Genomic DNA, 21,596 nt, shown 5'->3' with positions numbered 1-21,596 from the left:
GCAATCGAATTTCACAGTTACGGCAGTAAAACAGACGTTTCTGCAACATCCCGATTTCTGCCCTTATCTCCTTTTTCTGGTTTTTGACGTCATGAACTTTGATTTGCATATGAAGTTTTCTTCTTCCGTTTCCTGCTAGGCTTTAAATTATGGATGATTCATTTTATGTTACTTATCGGTATACATCTTTGCGTAATTTTATTAAAACCATGTGCTCCCCCTAATTGTTTTGAGCAGTGTAGTTTCGGATTCTTTGCAAATCATTCTTCTAAATGAATTCATAAAACCATTTTCGACAATTTTCGAAAAAATCATCATCTGAACGTAGTCAGTTCCTTTAAAGTGATTATTCGTCTCAAAAACAGAGAAAAGACACAGAAATTAATGGGAGAGGAAACAATGCATACCCATTATTGAAGGGTCCGCTGACACTCCTAAAAGAGGATCTGAAAGAAATAAAAATTCAAAAATCACTGAAACGTTGATCTTTTCCGTGAGAAAAGATAAAAAAAAATTAAATGACGCAAGAGTGAGAGAAAGAGAGAGGTCATACTCATTGGTGGAGTTATCAAAGGTCCTGCCCCTGCCCTATCTGAAAGTAGAAATTGTTCAAGATATATACTACTTCATTATAGTACACACGGTCTACTTAATTGATCTATAACTTCATATACAAGATATACGGATCAAAAACTTTTTCAGGATTTGCGAAACAAATTATTTCTCAGAATGCAGGGTGGTCATGAAATAACTTTGCCGATATGCGAGCCTCAAGCCGCCGCAAAAATCCACTAATGCTAAAAAGTTCAAATTTTTGACGCTAGATAGTGCTGCACGGAAACAAATCACAGAATTTGATCCATGCACCTTTCATTAATCCCTTCTGCGTCCGAAACGTTCGCGAAGCTTCAGACGGCGATTCGTGGCTGGGGTAAAACAGCATCACCTCCACTATTGCCAACATCGCACTGAAAACTTTATGTAAGCGTCAGATACAGGAACATATTCAGAAATGAGCTGTCAATCGTATACCCTGCATTTTATGAGAGTCGGATTTGCATATTTCCTGTGATTTGCTTTCGTATAGCGTCCTCTATGCCGAAAGTACTCAACCTTATGGAGAATACGGGGCACTTCAATGGTTTGTTAACGTACCGCGGGACACCACTTGAATGGTTTGTAAACGTGCCGGGACACTTACGTGATCCCAGAATGAGCTGCGGGCCGCAGGGCCGTCTTAAGAGTACCATGGGCCCCCGGACCAATTGATTTTTCTGAGGCCCTACCAAACAAATTCTCGAAAATTTCAACCGGATCTCATTTTTGTGAGGCCCTTCTTCGGTTGAGGCCCCCCATACCTTAAGACGACACTGCTTTGGTAGAAATTGGGTATTAATGTATGGATCCGGATTTACTGCATTTTTGTGAACGAAATACGGTCAGCTTTTTATCGGAATGCCTTTTGAGGGCTGGATGGGAACCCCTGACGGGACGCATTTCGCTTGCGGGGCCGGAGGCGGTGCATCCCTTGCTGTTCCGTACTTTCACAGAATATACTTGAAGTGTCTTCACTTTTGAAACATCACGTACGACGTTCCAGTTATGGAAAGTAAACATTCACATGATGTGTATAGTAACAGAAAGAGTAATACAGTGAACCATTAAGAAGAACCGAAACAATAGTAAGCTGTTGCTCAGTTGAGCAACAATAGCTGATTCTTGAAGGCTTATATAAGGCATCAGCGCCTGGCGTATCAAGCAGATCACCCTCATCCGCCGTCAAAACTCGACTGCCAGTCTGAGTCGAGTATTACATTCTCCTACTGTATACTGGCAGCTTAGGCTTTCCAAGGAAGTCGGTAATGTTGTACGTGTCAAGTGGGCTATAAACCAACTGATACCGACGCGTCGATGGAGGAAGGCCGGGGTGTTTATAGCGGTGGACCAGGCTGGGAAATGACGTACGCCATCTAGGAAACGCTGCTTGTCCAGTTTTCTAGAAATATCGTTTTCCAGGCGTACCAAAGCTCCGGAATCACATCTAGTTGTCGGTGGTGGGATGTGGAATTTCTCAAAGCAGTGGCGTGCACTGAATGGGACCTTCCGGTTTCTGGTTCTAAGCCCTTTTCTTCGAGTTCTAGTGAATGAGGTCGATCTCGGATAAGACATAAACAGAATTAAATACCTAAGAATTTATTTGAAATATTTCTAACTATTTAGGATATGATCATGTTGACCTTCACTGTCACGAACACTATATTCCATTGAAAATAATTACAGAAAATTGGAGTCAAGTCGCATTGTATATATAGGCCCGTTATCACTGGGCCCACTGTACGCTATTGTATAGGAACTTTTTTTGGCATTATAATAAATGCAAAATTAATATGTGTAAAATATATGTAATATACAAATGGCAGAGTAATGTCTTTGAGGAACTCTTGAGGTGATACGGCCAGTGGCTACAGAGGCCGTCCATTGGAGGCGATTACACCCGATAAACAACATGAACCAAACAGAGCCATCTCAACACCATCATGGGCCGCCGGACCGAGTGATTTTTGCGAGGCCCTACCAATTAAATAGTCGAAAATTTCAACCAGATCTCATTTTGAGAGGCCCTTTCTTCGCTTGAGGCCCCCGGGTGGGCCCATGCGCTATGACGGCACTGGCGGGCCGCTTCTGCTTCTGTGATCTGGGAATGTGCCTCAGGCTGCTAAAGTGCTTTGGAGCTGTGCTGTGGGTAAATCGAATAATTTCTAAATATGCCGCGGGTCCCTTGAGTGATATCGAAATGAGCCATGGACCAATAAAGTGATCTTAAAATATGCTGCAGGCCACATGAATGATATAAAAATGCTCAGCGAGTCACTTAAATTGATTTGGAACGACACCGTGAGTCACTTGAATGATCTGTAAATATTCCACCGGTCACTTTTGCAGATCACTTTTAACTATGTATCCAATCTGTAGCTATATACACCTGACGGATGAAAAAAATTCATGAAAATGTGCCACGAACTGCACTTAAACCATGCACTTAAGTGCTCTAGAACCATGCCACGAACCACTCACGTGAGCTGTAAATATATTGCGGGTCATTTAATTGATCTAAAAATGCGTGGCGGGCTGGTCAAGTGATCTGGAAAGAAGCCACCGGCCGCTCAAGTGACACGCGGAACTGTGCCGCGTGTCACTTAAGTGATCTCTGAATATATTGCGGGTCATTTAGATGATCAGCAAATGTGTCGGAGGCCACTTGAGTGATCTGAAGATGTGCCGTGGGCCATTCAAGTAATTTTGAAATCGCTTAAGTGCACTGGAACTGTGCCGCGGCTAACTTAAATTATCTTTAAATATACCGCGGGTCAATTGAATGATGTCGAACTTCAACGCGGGTGACATAAGTGATTTATAATTATGATGCTTGGTTCATTTTCACAAAATTAGGTTTGGAGTCGCGGGGCAACATCAGATGACTCGTAAGCCCCGTTTACATGTGCAATAAAATACCCCGGCAGGAACTTTTATTGCACATGTAACAGGGATTTTCGTTACCACCCGTTTACATGGCGTAGTTTATGCCGATATTCCCCCCCCCCCTCTTTCCGGAAGTCGTCACTAGTTACGTAGGTTGAACGGAAGCGGTTGGTTCAAGATGGCTGACGAAGGAGCTTACAGTAGTTTTCGCTGCACAAAGGATTATGGGAGAGCAGATCGGAGTCGCCCACCATTATTCCGCAACTAAAGTCCCGTTTACATGTGTTAGATTGGGGGGGGGGGTCGCTTTTTGGTGATTATTACTTCCATGGCAACTTTTTTTTCCTCATGGGGAAATTGGAAGGGCGAAGATCCGTCAAAAGATGTCCCATCTTTGTTCCGGAATAATGGTGGGTGACTCCGATCTCCTCTCCCATAGTCCTTTGTGCCGCGAAAACTACTGTAAGCTCCTTCGTCAGCCATACATAACCAGTGACGACTTCCGGAAAAAAGAGGGAGGGAGGGAATACCAGCATAAACTAAACGCCATTTAAACGGGTCGTAGTGAAATTCCCTGTTCGAATAACTTCCCGGGATATTTTAGTGCCAATGTAAACGGGGCTATAGATGGAACTCTTTTGACGTATCTTCGTCCCTCCTCCCTCCCCCCCCCCCCCCGTGAGGAAAAAAAAAGTTGCCATGCAGGTAATAATCACCAAAGCCACTCCCAATCTTACACATGTAAACGGGGCTCTAGTGCCACATTAGACTCGCAAGCCATAGGTTGAGCATATATGCCCTAAGCACAAAAAACTTATTCATCAGGTGGCGCTAAAAAGAATAGAATAGATAAAGAGACATACTCTTTGGTGGAGTCGCTACACCTGCCCGATCTGAAAGTAAACATTTTTTTTAAGAAATTCAGATTTTTACCCCGAAAAATATTTAAATAATAGGAGGTTGAAAAGAAGTGAGACACGTACTCATTTGTAAATCCTGCATTGGATCACGTTGAGGAGTGACTGAAAAATGAAAGCAATACAAATATTTTCCAAGACAAAATACATGCATGTTACGGTATATGGGGGGTAAATTCGGTTATTGTGCATAATCACCGACCATTTCGATGAATTTCTTTAAGTATATTACTTTTACCGTCGTTCGTGCGTAATACCCAAGCGTGTTTGGTCAATATGATTAAATTGTACTAAATTCATCACATTTTCCGGTTATTATGCATTATCTCTATTCTGTATTGGTAAATCAGTCCCACTAACGTCATGAGACGTCATTGTTTAGATGGCCGTACATGTGTCCTAGAGTCTGAACCGAATACAATGAACTCTGATTTATATATAACGCATTTTTTTTAACATTCCTAAGGGCCGTATTCACCGACATGGTATAAATTATAGTCACAATTTTTTAATAAGAGATCGACACGGATTGGTTAAATTCCGGTTTTTAACCAATCTATATTGATCTCTCATCAAACTATTGTGACTGCAGTTTAAACCATGTCGGTGAATACGGCCCTATATCACTCTTATAATTAACTGAAACCATACCTCGATATAAAGGACTCCTATTCATCAAATTTTATGATCGTACATAAACTGTAAGTTAACAAATTTTACAAACGTATCCTGACATAATTATCCCTCATTTAACAAATTTTACGTTCGCGCCCCAATATAATCTAATTTGGCAAATGTTTATACGTTTTATGTGCGTATGCAATCAGACCTGAGTTTAACAAATTCCTATTTGACGGATTCTTCATTCGGAACCCGATAAAATTACACCGTATTTAGCAAATTATGCAATCAATCCTCGATATAACGAACTCCTATTTAACAAGTTTTACGAGGAACATTAAAAAATGAATAAATGGGAGATTGTTACATCAGGGTACGCGGCTACATTTACCAAGCATACAAGACGCATTTGGGAATTTTTTTCATATGTATGAAATTCATCTTATATTAGGGTTTCTCGCATAATCACCGGTAAAGGCGATAAATTTAAAGTATTTTTCAAATCAACCAAATACGCTTTGGCACTATTACTAGGTATAGTCACTATTAAATGCGATAGCTTTTTTTGTTTATTTGATATTGATCAAATTTACTAACGACACTTGGGTATTATGCATAATCACAGGTAAAAGTGAAAAATTTACCAAACATCGAGACCATTGTTGACTACGCATAATAACCAGCTAACATGCATAATTACCGATTCATCGCATTTACCGTAATATATATACACACACACACACATTGAGGGGAATTTCTTGTTGAACGTTCTGTTAATGGCATAGAAAATCGTTAAAACAGAAATTTTCTTGGAAGCAAGCAATACATACACATTGGTGGAGTCACTGCTGGTCCCCCTAATGATGGATCTGAAAAAGTAAAAGTTTTTAAATGGAAAGCCTTGTCTTTGCGACCGTTCTATGACAACATCTACTATAGATATAGGCAGGGCCGTCTTAAGAGCATCATGCCCCCCACGGGCCAAGTGATTTTTCTGAGACCCTACCTGCCAAATTCAAAATTTCGACCGGTTATCATTTTTGGAGGGTTCCCCCCTCCGGGTCATGCCAACACCTTATATAGCAGAAACCGTAAGCGCGAAGCTCGTGACGTCACTGAAGTCATTAATTTCACCTATAGTCATTGGATATACTGCAAAAGAAGGTAAAGATTTCGCAAACGTCGGACTGCTCTATCCAATGGCTACAGGTGAAATGAACGACTTCAATGACGTCAAAGCTTCGTGCGGAGGGTTTCTGCTATAGTATGTGTTGGCCGTGCTCGGGTGGGCCCATGCGTCAAGACGGCTATGTGCAACCATGCTCCGAGCGACCAAGGAAAATAAAAGCATCGTCTATGCGACAAATATAATTCAGTTACGTGCTCTGTGCAATCATGATTAGAGAGCGACCAGGGAAAAAAACGTGCTCTGTGCGACAAAGATAATTCAGTTACGTGCTCTGTGCAACCATGATCAGAGAGCGACTAACGGAAAAAACGTGCTCTGTGCGACAAAGATAATTCAGTTACGTTCTCCGTGCAACCATGATCAGAGCGACCAAGGAAAAAAACGTGCTCTGTGTGACAAAGATAATTCAGTTACGTGCTCCGTGCAACCATGATCAGAGCGACCAAGGAAAAAAACGTGCTCTGTGCGACAAAGATAATTCAGTTACGTGCTCCGTGCAACCATGATCAGAGCGACCAAGGAAAAAAACGTGCTCTGTGCGACAAAGATAATTCAGTTACGTGCTCCGTGCAACCATGATCAGAGCGACCAAGGGAAAAAACGTGCTCTGTGCGACAAAGATAATTCAGTTACGTGCTCTGTGCAACCATGATCAGAGCGACCAGGGAAAAAAAACGTGCTCTGTGCGACAAATATAATTCAGTTACGTGCTCTGTGCAACCATGATCAGAGAGCGACCAAGGAAAAAAACGTGCTCTGTGCGGTAAAGAATAATTAGGTGCTTATTTTCAAAATGAAACATTTGCACATTTTTTCGAATTGCACTTGCATAATAAATGTGTGAAAAAAAGGCACGTACTTATTCGTAAATTGTTCATTGGATCTCTTTGAGGAGTGACTGAAAATAAAAGTAGTAAAATTGTTTTCAAAGATAAAAAATATATGCATTACTGTAAAATGTTATAAATCCGGTTATATACGCATAATCGCCGGCCATTGCGGTAAGTTTGATAAATTTCTCTATATTTATCACGTTTTCCGGTTATTATGCATAATATCCAAGCGTCTTTGGTAAATGATTAACTCGTACCCCAAATTCATCACATTTATCAGTTACTATGCATTATCTTCATTTCGTATTGGTAAATATTGTCAATTGGTACCATTGAAGATATAAGATTTATTATTTGTATGACGGCACATGTGTGAACCAGAGTCTGAACTAGATATAACGAACTTTGGTTTTGACGAATTTTTCCGAATAATTTACTCTTATTTGACGAATTCAGAAATTAGACCTCTATATAATGAACTCCTATTTATCAAATTTAACGATCGTATCCTGATATAATTATCTGTCATTTAACAAACTTTACGGTCGTACCCCGATATAACGAACTCTAATTTGGTGAATTTTTATAAGGGTTATCCACTTATGCAATGAGATGTAAAAACAATGAACTCTTATTTAAAAAGTTTTGAGGAAAACTTTTAAAGATAAATAAATGGGATTTCGTTATATCGGGGTCCAGCTACATTTATCAAGTATACGAGACTTATTTGGGATTTTTTTTTTCATATTTATCATATCCACCAATTACTATGGGTATTTTGTATAATCACCGGTAAAAGCGATAAATTTCAGGTATTTTTTTAAATTGACCATATACAATTGGGCACTATTACTGTGTATAATAATCACTGGTAAAAGTGATAGATCTATCTTAACGAGACGATTAGTGATTATGCATGTCAACCGGTTATTATGCATAATTATATATATATATATATACGGGGTCATTATAAAAAAACTATCCCGACATATGGAAGCAATACATACACATTGGTGGAGTCACTGCTGATCCCCCTAATAACGGATCTGAAAGAATAAAAGTTTTTAGATAGAAGGTTTTCAACTCTGTGCGACCATAGTCTGGCGACATCCTCTATAGCAGTGTTTCTTAACCTTTTTCAGCTCATGCCCCCCCCCCAGGGGATCAGATTTTTTTCTCGTGGCCCCCCTGTCCTATCCAGGGCCCCCTCTACCCTCATCCAAGAGTGAGATACTTTCTATTTTTTTATTATGAATGCAATTTTAATAAATCAGGACAATCTCTAGAATCCTGGCTAGGCGCGGATTCAAATGATGGATTGTCATCTCCCAGGAGTTTAATTATATGGTAAAAAAGGGTCTGTGTAAAATAAGAGACGATCCAATGAGCATGCACGATAAATCGACTCTCCCAACACATCAACCGTTGCTCTGGGGGCCCTCCATACTTAGCTGGAAGTAACAGCTTACATATGAAAATCATAGTACCAGATCCCATATAGTGCAGTCCCCCCTCCCTCCATTATAGACATGAAGACCCGGGTCATGTCCACATAGACTCAAGGGTTAAGATGCCCCTAGTTCTATGGACGGATCCGATGAATTCTGAAAGTAGTAATATTTTTCAACCATGTTTCACTTTTAAAGCTTTTCTCTTCACAGCTCTCTGACTCCCTTCACCACCTGTCGTGGATCACCTTTCTTCTGATTTTCTCCCGTGGCCCCCCTAGAATATCCCAGGACCGCAAGGGGGCCATATGGCCCTAGGTTGAGAAACACTGCTCTATAGGTACGAGGTTATCTCTTATGCATGGGGAGGGCTGTTATAGTCCGTTTCAGGTTAACTTTGCAGTGAAGAGAAAGATAGGGAGTGCATTCCTTGGCAGCAAAATATATCGGAGGCTTATGAAGATTATTTATACAGAATAATTCAATTTCTTCTATGATTTTGAAGGAAAAAAAATACTGAACAATACCGTTTCGAACCGATGTTTGTTCGTTTCAAATTTTTAAATTAGAATATATATTGGTTACCATTACCAAAAACCGCAACACCATTTTGGCGAGATATCCTGGAAATTTCACCCGCATATCACTCATAGGCGAGAGTGGGCGGGACCACAGTGGTTTAGGCTAACTGCATTTTTTCCACTTTTCTTTTGTGTGACAGTTGCACCTTTCGGTTGTGCTCTATATATATGCATTGTTGCAAAGGAACAATTATTGTTTGCCAGGCAGAGTTTAGAGCAATTCCGTATCTGAATAGATCTATTCGACTGTCTTTCAAGGTCGAATATTTCTACCTGTTGATACCATGATATCGAAACATTTTGCATTATAGACCCGTTATAGCGGAAAAATTGAGGGTGGAGGTCGGGCTGATAATACGGTTGGGATATGGAAAGAACTTCTGGCGTTGGACCAGAAAGATGCTATGGCCGTCGGATAACCTAAAGCAGTTTCGCTGTTCTACGAACGTCCGATTGGAGCCCTAGGTTGCGGCGGGTCGGAAATCGTGTGAATAGAGTTGCATCTTTATTTTCACCAGAGATAGCCAAGCTAAAATGTTCGCTGCTCTTTTTATTCCTCAATACTATATTTTGGTTTTTGAATACTTAATGTAAACAAAACTCGATAAAAGAATCATCCGTAATAACCATGAGCAGCAAGCACATCAACCGTGACAAAAGACTAAAAACTGTCGTGAAAACAATTGGCATCGACGTATACCGTTCGGGTAGGTGAGCGACAGAAACTTCTGCAAGAAAAGTGAGTAAAAAAGTTCCAAACTTTTCCGTATCATTATTGTTATTTGGTGCTATTCCTGTATTCAAACGTGAAAACCGGGTTAATAGAAGTTAATCTGCTTGTTATAAATTAATTAATTTTTTTATTAGCTTTAAATAATTTATTTAACGTTCATTTTTTCCATATAAATTGAAAAAAAAAATCAAAATCCCGAGTTTTTGAGAGCCATAGTTAATATATAAAGTATTATAAAACTATACGTTGCTTTCGTATTATTGTGTCGTGTTTGTTTTATAAGTACATTTCAGTTGAGGGAAGGGAAATATCTCACGAAAATATTACTATGTTTTCTGAAATTTTTAGTGTTACTTACGGCACACCAATGTAAGTGACATAAAATAAACTGGTATAAAATAATTATTTTTTCTGCATTTGAGTGATGCGGATCCGTAGTAGCTTCCCCTTCACTGCCAAGTTAATCTGAAACCGAGTATAGATACGATCGACCCATGCTATGTGTGACCAAAATGATTCAGTTACATGCTCTGTGCAACCATGCTTTGAGCGACAAAAAAAACTTAGACAAAAAACGAAAATTGAGATTTTTTTTTTTAATTTTGTGAAACTGTATTTTCACTCTCAAAACTGGTACAGGGTGACTTTTGAACGTCTTTTGAGCATTTTATGAATTGGAATCATACCTCTACAACGGACGGTTGATGAGATAAAATCATTGTATACATGCTTAAAATTTGTACACATGCTTAAAATGCATTATTGAGATTGTCACGGGTAAAATCAGCTTATGAGCGCTCAGAGCACGACGGTATTTACCTTGGTCGTTTAGAGCACGATGATACAGTACATATCTTGGTCGAACAGAGCACGTCACTGGATATAATTGAAACACTTATAAAATAGACGAGGAATAACACATACTTATTGGTGGAGTCTCTAAAGATCCTTTATTTGGTGGATCTGAAAGGGAAATCTGTTTAATAAACTCAATTCTTCGCCGATAAAACTTTTGAAAACGTTTAAAAATAAAGCAAAAACACACGTACCTATTGGTAAAGTTGTGTTTTGTGGGCGTCGCACTATTTTCGATGGGGCTGAAAAAGAAAAGCGGTGAAATAGATGGGCAGAAACAAAAAATAAATACTTGTTTTTAGGGAATTTCTTATTCAATTTTTTCTGATGGTAGGACTGAAGGGAAAAGTGTTAAAACAGAATTTGCTTTGAAAACAATTGGAAAATAGATGAGAGAGTATAACAATACATACCCATTGGTCGAGTTGCTGCTGATCCTCCTAATGGTGGATCTGAAATTTTGAGAAAGTGTGAGGATAGAACTAAAACTGCAGTAGAACCTCTCGGTAACGGACACCCACGGGATCAAAAATTTTGTTCACTGACGGGGAGTGTTTGCTAATAGGGAGATACGATATACAGCCGACACTCGATTTCACGAAACTCCAATTTACAAATGAATCTTCTGGTCCCAAACAATATTATTTTAACGAACTATTTTTTCACGTCCGTACGGGTTCGTGAAAACGAGCGTTGACAGTACAGTGGAACCTTGCTGCAATGGAACCTTGCCTTCGGTTGCAATAAATTGGTTCCTTCACATTTTGATGTTAAAATTAATTATAAGTTACAGTAAAAGCGACACCCACCGCTGGTTAGGAATAATCATCAATCGTCTCGATATAACAATTTGATTAAATTTCACTACATTTATCATTTTTACCGACGATTATGTTAAATAATTGGAACGTTTGATAAACATGGGAAAATGCAGGGCCGCAATTAAATGCTTTGTCAACTGGGGCAAGCACGCATTTTGGCAACCCCTTGTTATGTTGAAATGGAAGATTAAAGGGTGAAATTTGCTCCTCCTCTAGTCCAGGGTGGAGGCCTAAAAAATTTAAAGCCTACTTTTTTTTCATTAAAACATTTATTTTTACCTGCACATGATACGTGCACGTATTTCGAAACGAAAGATAAATTACAATAATTAAGAAGGTAAAATCATACGATACGTATAGGTCATGGTTGACTGGTAATGTTGACTTTCCTCACACGTACCAACATGTGCAAACAAAACGAAGATCACCATACGAATTCATCATCCTGGACCATAGTTATGTTTATTTAAGTGAGTAATTAATTGGCGATTACCACATTTACCCATACGATTTTGAGATTATACATATATAATCATCGTATCAGCCATCTCGTTGGGCATTTTGTCTGTTGTGGCGTTGTATTTGTATTTGAATACGATAAATTCTCTGTTTATGAACAAAAATTAATAAATTACCAAAATGGCCAAAAATTCTGCATGACCACCGGATCTATCATTTTTCATTTTTACCGAAACACATGCATTTAATTTGGGCATTACATGTGTAAGAAGGACACTGTATGAGACGCAAATGCGCCTTAAACGAAATCAAAATATAGTCTGTTCAACGATTAGTATTTTGATTTGCACCTTCATAAAATGGAAATTTGTCTAAAACGGAATATTATTTCTGTCTCTTGACGTTCCGTTTCCAACAGGTTTCACTATATTAAAAAAAGAATCATAAAAGTATGTATTAAATAACACGGTTGAAGAATAACTTAGAAGCGCGGGACAATAGTTATTTTATATTTAGTTGAAAAAGTCGTCTTTTTACAAATTTATTTCTACGGTGAATCGGAAAAAAAATTAAGTTTTCTAGATTTTACTGTCCACTAACGAGAATATCCACTAACGTGGAGTCAAATACATTAAAGCCCTGTTTTACGGACCAGTGATCAGAAAAGTGTTTGTTAATGGAAGGTGTCAAGTTAATGGGTAATGTCCGTTATGGGAGGTTCCACTGTGTTTGCCATGAAATGAATTAGGCCAGTCGCCTACTTAAAAATGCAGCAAGCGACACCAGCCGTCATTGAGTCAGACGACAATAGGCGTCTGACGTCGTCCACTGAAAGCGACTTCTACACGTTACTCGGTTCGTGACTGCACGCCATGCAGACGAAAAAGTGTTCGTTAAATAATCTTGAAAAAATTCTGATAATGAATTTTCTCAAAATTTTTAGTTTAAGTCCATACCTAATAAGACATCCGGCACAAACTTAGAGAAGGCGTTCTTGTTGTGAATAAATAATTATATTTAATCTGTTATTAGCCTACTTACAACCACCTATGAACGGCAATTACCAAATTTTGAGCTTTCATGCTTACGCGCCAAGGAGGGACCCACCCATACTGCGAGTGCGCAGATAATGCAGGACGCGAAATTCCCAATCTAAGTAGAGTCGTCGCGTTTACTCGCTCGTCTGCTGATGTCACTCTCTCAAGATCGCTTGCAGTGGATGACGTTCGCTTATTTTCTGTGCAATGGGATCAGTCTTGTAAATACGGACAATTGCGCGCGACTGGTTTATCGCTTCAAGTCGCTGCCAGTGGACGACTGGCCTTATAAACAGATGAGGAAAAAAAAGAGTCATACTGAATGGCGGAGACACTAAAGATCCTCTATCTGGCGGATCTGAAAGAGAAAATTGTTTAAAAACATGACAATTTTTGCCTGTAAACTTTTCAAATATTACAGGGTTGCACTACCTCCGACCTGCGGGCCAAATGCTGCCCAAGGGTTCCATCCAGCTCGTGAAACGTGTTCTGGAAGAATAGTATCGGTGCACACAACACGGTATACAACTTGGCTGACCATATTTATCGGGGAACACTACGGGTAATCCCTACAGAACTGTGCATGTTATCACCAAAAAAGTTGTAAAACTAAGCAACGTTACCATTTAACGCTGCAATTATTAAAAAATCATCAATGGTGAAAAATAATGCACTATTGCAAATCGCAATAGATTAAAATATAATTAACATAATATATAGTAATTCAATCATGTGAATACGATTTAAGTAACGTTCATTGAAAATCAACATTTTTATAAACAAATTTTTAAAAAATGTCGGAGAGGTCAAAATTACGGGAGAATACTGATCATATTTCCCAGAGTAAAATATTGGATTTCATGGTCCTAAATACTGACAAATACGGGAAATCACCAACTGTCACCAAAAATGAAGCTAAAAGAGGGTGAACTTTTTTTAGCTAGAAAAATTTCCAGATGAAGCACTACTGCAAATCGCATTGGTTGCAATTCATGAAATAAAATGTTATTGACTTATGTGAGATACACTGGTGAAATAAATTAAGAGAATTTGCATATTTTATCGAATTTCATGAAAAGAACTGAACTGAATGTAAAACCACTGCTTCTAGACAAAAATGCAAATCTTGTACGTCAAATACGTAAGCGTACCGGTGTGTGTAGGCGGAGCCAGTAGAGAAACAGGTTTTATAAGCGCGCGTAAGTTAAGACGCATTCCGTTCGCTAGCACACCTCGGCGAATTTCTTGGTGTTATTTTGCAGCAATCGGTTAATTTCAAATTGTAACAGTGAAAATGAGTAACCACCAACGTTTAGATGATGGAATGAGGTGGCGAATTGTGGGGACGCTAGAAGCAGGCCAATCTCAAGTCCAGATTTGTAGAGAGTTCAATTTAACGCCCAGCGTCGTGTGTAACTTATGGAAACAGTTCCAGGATACCGGATCCATCGAGAGAAAGCCTGGGCAAGGTCGTCCAAGAGCCACGATGGAGAGAGAAGATCGCCATTTCTCGATTATAGCGAGGCGTAACAGGAGTGCTACAGCTTCTCAGCTCTCTCGTGACTTGCATGCAGCCACAGGAGTATCAAGGGTGACTGTTTCCAAAAGACTTCATGAGAGAGAGTTGTTTGCAAGAAGACCTGCTGTTTGCGTCCTGCTCACTTCTACGGACAGGAGAATCCGTTTATCATGGTGCAGAGAGCATAGAGATTGGAGTATGGACCAATGGGCGACCGTTCTCTTCACTGATGAGTCCCGGTTCAGCCTAAGCACCGATTCTCGCCGTACGTTCATATGGAGAGAACCAGGAACCCGCTACCTACCCTCCAATGTCCGCGAAATCGACCATTATGGCGGAGGAGGTTTAATGGTCTGTGCAGGCATCATGTTGGATGGCCGCATACCTCTCCATGTCTTTGAAAGAGGCACTGTGACTGGTGTGAGGTCTTGGAGCCCTATGCTCGCTTTTTCAGGGGTACAGTTGGCCCTGGGTTCATTTTAATGGACGATATGGTTCATTTAAACTTATGATTAACTTATGAAACTTATGATGAACTTATGGTTTATTTTAATGGCGAGGCCACATAGCTCTTCTGCTCGACGATTTTCTAGAGAGTGAGGATATTCGCCGGATGGATTGGCCAGCCAGATCTCCAGACCTTAACCCTATAGAGCATGTCTGGGACGCTCTGGGGAGAGCAATTGCAACTCGCAATCCCCCTCCAGGAACCATCCAGAGAATGAAAACAGCGTTGCTGAACGAGTGAGACCAATTGCCACAGGAAATGATAAACTGCCTTATTTCAAGTATGAAATCAGGCTGCGAGACCTGTATATCTGCAAGAGGGGACCATACGCCCTATTAACCCATCTATTAACCCATTTTTTTTTTGTTTATTCTGCAACCGCTGTTTCATACCTTCCGACTCCAACGAGTGTTACGCACGATAATACGTGCGTATTACAATTATTGAATGGTTATTTGTTTTATATAGTATCAATGTATGTACATATCAAATTTCATTAAAATCGGTTCAGTAGTTCTAGAGATAATCGACCAAGTCTGCAAATTGTCTTAATTTCTTACACCAATGTAGATAAACTATTTATATTCATCATAATTGTAATATATGATTCATAATTAGTGAAGTTGGGAAAATAATTTTCTTGATTTCAGTAAAGGAGTTAAAATTTACGTTGGCTTCGATCATATTTGTAAACAAAATCGGGATGACGAAAGTTATGGCAATGTTCCTGGAAATACGGGTCATATGGTCACTGAAGATCATATATCAGTAGAGCTGGGTTTATATGCACTAAAAACGCTCAAATATGAGAGCGTTTGATATCTGAAGAGCCAAGATATACCATGAAATCAATATATGTAAGAAAAATGGGAAACAAAAAAAAAATGCATTTAACATCATACGCCAAAGTATGGCACTAAAAATGAACAGTTTATGTAAATATTGAAAAAAATATATATGCATTTAAAAATGTCGAAAAAAAAAATTTCATTAGAATTGTGAAAATGTCATTTAAAAATACTGAAAGAAAATATACAAAAATAAAAATATGCCTTTAGTTCAATATGTTGAAGGACATGCATTAAAAATATACGTAAATGAAAAACAAAATAAATAAATATATAAATAAATAAACATTTAAAAGTGCTGAAGTTTCCCTAAAAATGGAAAATGTGCACAAAAAAATGACAAAATATATATGCTAAAAGCATACACACAGAAGCTGTTATTACAGCAAATATCTATACCAAAAGCCTAATCTAAAAGAAAAGAAAAATATGCATTATAAACTGAAAAATATGTGCAAAAAATGAAAAACCCATCATTAAGAAGTGCAAAAATATACATTTAAAAATGCCTAAAATTATGTCTTAAAGTGAACAATACTCAATAGTGAAATATTTTCTTGAAAAAAATTGAAGCAATTTCATGAAATCAGAAGAATAAAAAGTTAATAATCTTTAAAGAGAAAACATTAGTGCAATGGGATTAATAGAAAATAAAAATGGTAAAAATATGCACTCACTCTAAAATTTTGGTGATTTTGTGCATTTATATGCACTTACGCATTTGCATATAATCTATGCTCTACACATCAGTCTCTGGACCCTGAGTAATAGCAGTATCTCACATATCTGGCCCGCGGGCTGAGAAGGTTGCGCAGTGCTTCTTTATATAAGTTGGGTAAATATGAATACAAATAAACACAAGAAACGTACTTATTTTTGAAGTCGCCATTGAATCTCTTTGTGGGGATACTGAAAGAAAAAAAAGTAGTAAGCAGAACTCAAATTATTTCTTGAATAAATGAGGAAAGAGGAGAAAACAATGTCGGGTTATTTTTTCCATCTGCCCGTGGGTCCGAAAAGCGCTGACGTGAAAATGATAAAGCCCTAAAAGTAATTTAAGTAATAGAGAGATGCGCAAAAATATATATAAAAACACATACTCCCTGGTATGGGCCTTCTTGCTTCTTCTGGAGCTTGCACTGAAAAGCAACAAGTGGTTCAAATTAAGGCTGGAAATCGACTAAAATTTTTACTGGTTAATCAAACATTTTTAATCGATTAATCGAATATTTTTGTGACCATATAATATTAATAGTTGCTTTAAAAATATATTTCATTCATTTCACTCATCTATTTGGTAGATGTAAATAAATATAGGAATACCTAAGAAGTTAAGGCTGCCTTCTTCAAGCTATTTTATATGCTGAACATAATTGCCAATACCTATAATTTCTTCGTTTAGATATTGCCGGTTATTTTTGGTTATTATTCACTCATTTCGAAACTACTTTCGATAATATTTTTTGCTTGTTTTCATAGGAACTCCTTTCGAATGGTATATGTGAGGAGATGCGCTGAAGCTTCCGAGAATACGAAAAACTACTGTTCATAGTGGATACAATAAACGTTTTGACCGTCTTCTAAAACTCTCATCAAACTCAATTTGAAACTGAGACGAATCAAATTTGATCGAAATATTGATTCAAATATTTTTAAATGTGGTCACTTATCCAAGACGTTCTTAATAAGACATGATTTATAAGATATCTAATCGGGGTTTTTTCTTCTCAAAAAAATCAAGTTAATTCGCAAATTTTTAATAAAAATTTTAATCGAATTGAGATCGAGTCGATTGACTCAACTAGAATTTTCAACTGTGATTAACAATAGAGGTGTTCACAATATAAGTGGCGCAAGTCAATAGAAACTATTTTTCAGATATTTTGCTTTGAAGTAATTTGTAGATAACAGAATCAGTACAAATTTTTCAAATTCAATTAAGTTTTATTTTCAAACAGTTAAACACTGTGAGCTTATTTCACTGGCGCTCAGAATAAACACCATACTGTAGAATGTGCTAAAACAAAATTTAAGATTTTTTTAAAATTTTTGGACTTGCACCACTTATATTCTGAACGCCTCAATTGATCGATTAATCGGAGACCATCCCTTAGTTCAAATTGATCTCAAGCACTACATTGAAACAAAGCAATACATACTCATTTGTGGTTTTCTTTTCTGACGCCCTGGTTGTAGATTTTCGAGAAAAAAAAATAAAAACAAAGTTTAAATTTTGAATAAAAAGTAATTCACAAAACATTAAGGTAGAGGTCGCAAAACACAGGCAACGAATGGTAAAATTTTGTAAGTCGTTTTTAACTTGAATACGTCGGGTTAACTGCAAGGGTATCTAAGAAGGATAGTACCGAGAACCGAGTTGATTGTAGGCACTCGTCTCGAGCAATACTAATTTCCGGAGTGTGATAGTGAAACTTAAGTACTTAGCATTTGAAGCACTATTGCGCCATCTAAGGACGGTATAACGAGACTTTTTCTATCAGATACATTGAATCTTCTTTGCAATTAGATAGTGGCCACTGTATTTGCTTGTGTGTTTTTTTTTAATTATTTTGATTTTTTTTAAAAAAAGCTGATCTATTTCCGTATGAAAGCTTTTCAGAGTAGCATTTAAACCTTTGTTTGGGAAGTGTTGCTTTCAAAAAACATGGTTTACTCATATTTTCAAGTGATGACATTTTATATTTTGAGATCGTTTCGGCATTGATGCTTGTAAGTAAATCCTAAACATTCGATTTTTATTTGCGAGCTGTTCGTTAAATTTCTATAATTAACCAGCAGAATGGCTTAACAGTGCACCCGTTTCCTGTTTCTTGACAAGTCAAACGAGAACAATTTTTGACTCTTCCATTTTGTAGGGAGATTCCACGTGTAGAGGGGACATATTGCTGCGCGTTCTTTAACAGTGATGAAAAAGTGGGCAAACAATAAATGCCTTCATATAGAAATGTCCTCTCCACTTGTCAATACAAGATTCATCGAAAGACTGGTTATTTGTGGAGATGAAGATTACAAGGAAGAAAATTCATCACTGCCCCCACGGGGACTCGAACCCCGGTCTCTCGCTTGCAGGTCGAGTGCTCTACCATCTAAGCTATGGAAGCAGATAGAATTTTTCAACCTTGGAGCGTATATATATATATGTTGAAAGGCACCGTACATGGACGGCGTCAACAATCAACTAATAGCTCGTGAATGACATAGGCCAACCAGATGGCCACATGCATATAGAAATGTCTTCTCCACTTGTCAATTCAAGATTCATCGAAAGATGGGTTATTTGTGGAGATGAAGATTACAAGGTCTACAAGAAGATTACAACCAGTCTTTCGATGAATCTTGTATTGACAAGTGGAGAGGACATTTCTATATGCATGTGGCCATCTGGTTGGCCTATGTCATTCACGAGCTATTAGTTGATTGTTGACGCCGTCCATGTACGGTGCCTCTCAACATATATATATATATATATATATATATATATATATATATATATATATATATATATGCTATATTGCAATTTACTGTCATTAGTGAGATGGGTTGGAAGTGAAAGCGCTGTCTATTGGTTGTCGCCTCGAGTTCGTTAGGGAAAATATCTCAACATATATATATATACGCTCCAAGGTTAAAATATTCTATCTGCTTCCATAGCTTCGATGGTAGAGCACTCGTCCGGCAAGCGAGATCATGTCCCCGTGGGGGCAGTGATGAATTTTCTTCCTTGTAATCTTCATCTCCACAAATAACCAGTCTTTCGATGAATCTTGTAATAAATGCCTTTTTCAAACTATTCAAATCTATGTGAACCATATAAATACAGTGTTATGCGAATAAAACTATGTTCTTTTAAATATTAATGATATTTTTTTTCGTGATGTAATAGCATTTACTTTATTTCATTTACTTAATACTTAACCTTTCAGAATTTTTCTTCTCGGGATATTTCAATGCTTGCAAATTAAAGAATTGAGACACGAATTCACGTCAAAGTTTCTATATATTTAGAGGAAGCTATGTTCATGCTAACCATTCAACATATATATGTATATGACTTTTTTTCTTCTCTCCCCTTCTAGGCTTGATGGCTTGGTTTAGTCCTCTACCGTATAAGTTTCTAATTGAAGTTTCTGAGGAATTTGGCAACGCGCGGGGGAAATTCAAGGAACGGAACGGTGAAAGTGAACGGCATTTGGCACAAAATAATTCTTTGATTGGCTCGCTGGAACTGATAACAGTAAAAAATATCGATTAAAAAAAATTAATTTTTTTCTACTTATAAAATTTGTTCATATGCTTTAATTTGCATAAGGATTTTTTTTTTTTTTAATTTTGATGCCTTTCCTTAATTTTGTACTAATTCCAAACGTCAAATATTGTATCAAAAAATTGAAATCATTTTACCATTAAAAATGTTTTTGTATTATCTTGGCGAAGACTAATCAGTCCGCTAATCAGACACAACTTCGATTTGGCGCTAAATAATTTTAGCCAACCCCGGGATGTCACGTGACACTTCACGGATAAAAGGCGGGAAAAAAAAAGCGATGGGTGTTGGCCACGAAATTCCTCATCTCGCGGCAGATCGACGGGCGGCGAAAAACTTAGGTGGGATCTCAGCCTAACCAATACCTTCTAAAGCAAAGGTGCTCTAGAAGGTGTTGGCCTAACCTGTACTTTAGGCTAACTGCACACTACGTTATCTTCCGCTGGTGCGGTTGATCTTATCAGCAACGGTGGAATTTTGCGTGGAACACACACTGCTGTTAGCAATCGGGGTTTTTTATTTTTTAATGTCACGTGACATCTCGGGATTGGCTGAATTATTTTCGCCAAGCTGAAGTTGGCTACGATTAGCATGCAAATTCGTGCTCATAAATTGCAGTAAACCCCCCTCCCACCTCTTCAAGGACACCCCTCAGATGCAGTTACCCCCCGCCCTTTTACGGCCAAATAATAATTTACAGTTGTATGTATTTCAAACCCCTGATTAACGGTCACCCTTCTTTCACGGACGAATTTTTTAGTCCTTTCGATGTCCGCAAAAGAGAAGTTTCACTGTATATTATTTAATTTTTTGCACCAATATTTGCCGGTTTAAATTGATTCGGAGTTAGAGAAAGACAACCCAGAAGTTGACCGATTTTTGACCGCTCTTAAAATTCGAGACCAAATCGCGCAATTTTTTATATGTATGATGACTGGCTATTCAATTAACATATTTTTGAAGTTTCGAAAAATTGGAAATCATCTTAGCACAATTAAGCGGCCCGTTGCACATTCAGAGATCACTCAAGTAGGCCAGTGGCACATTCGCAGATCACTTGAATGGCGCGTGGCACAGTTTCAGAACACTTGCATAGTCCGTGGCACATTTAGAGATCCCTTAAGTGACATATGGCACAGTTTTAGAGCATTTAAGCAGCTCGCAGTGCAGTTCTACATCAATCAAGTTACCCGCAGCACATTCCCGGATTACTTAAGTGATCCGCGGCAGGTTTACGGATCACTTCAGTGACGCGCGGCAGGGTTCCAGAGCACTTGAAGGATTCGCGGAACATTTACAGATCACTAAAGCGTAACTTTCCCTATAGACCATAGACAAAGTTAGCTCAGGTGCCCGCAAACTATCGAAAGGTTTTTCCCGTTTCTGGCGCAAGGAGTAAGATGCCATTAAGAATATTTTCATAAAGGGTGACCGGTGACGTAAACATCATTCACCCCCCCCC

At 38.3% G+C, this 21,596-nt stretch overlaps 1 protein-coding gene and 1 non-coding gene across 2 annotated transcripts; both read right to left on the bottom strand.

Annotated features, from left to right (window-relative positions):
• Positions 1 to 381: 381 nt before the first annotated feature.
• Positions 382 to 18,029, bottom strand: LOC149084038 (uncharacterized). Its single transcript, XM_089234694.1, has 12 exons — positions 18,009 to 18,029; positions 16,950 to 16,988; positions 16,720 to 16,758; positions 13,294 to 13,332; positions 11,071 to 11,109; positions 10,852 to 10,899; positions 10,727 to 10,765; positions 8,048 to 8,086; positions 7,067 to 7,105; positions 5,849 to 5,887; positions 554 to 592; positions 382 to 446 (listed from the first exon to the last, which is right to left on the bottom strand). The coding sequence occupies exons 1-12, from the start codon at positions 18,010 to 18,012 to the stop codon at positions 382 to 384; spliced, it is 468 nt and encodes a 155-aa protein (XP_089090820.1). The 5' UTR covers positions 18,013 to 18,029.
• An 870-nt stretch (positions 18,030 to 18,899) lies between these two features.
• On the bottom strand, positions 18,900 to 18,971 carry TRNAA-UGC (transfer RNA alanine (anticodon UGC)). Its single transcript has one exon. It is a non-coding gene; the product is annotated as a tRNA-Ala (tRNA).
• Between the last annotated feature and the right edge of the window lie 2,625 nt (positions 18,972 to 21,596).

The sequence above is a fragment of the Pholcus phalangioides genome, unplaced genomic scaffold (genome assembly GCF_987345545.1).
Source record: "Pholcus phalangioides strain wild (caught in Gottingen) unplaced genomic scaffold, Ppha-v1.0 ptg000008l_1, whole genome shotgun sequence".
NCBI lineage: Eukaryota > Metazoa > Arthropoda > Arachnida > Araneae > Pholcidae > Pholcus > Pholcus phalangioides.
This window is presented reverse-complemented; position numbering and strand designations above follow the sequence as displayed.

Coding starts and splice junctions, on each gene's coding strand:
- LOC149084038 (XM_089234694.1), bottom strand. Junction 16,759..16,949: donor AAGAAGGCCCATACCAGGGA/GTATGTGTTTTT, acceptor TTTTTCTTTCAG/TATCCCCACAAAGAGATTCA. Junction 11,110..13,293: donor TTTAGTGTCTCCGCCATTCA/GTATGACTCTTT, acceptor TCAAAATTTCAG/ATCCACCATTAGGAGGATCA.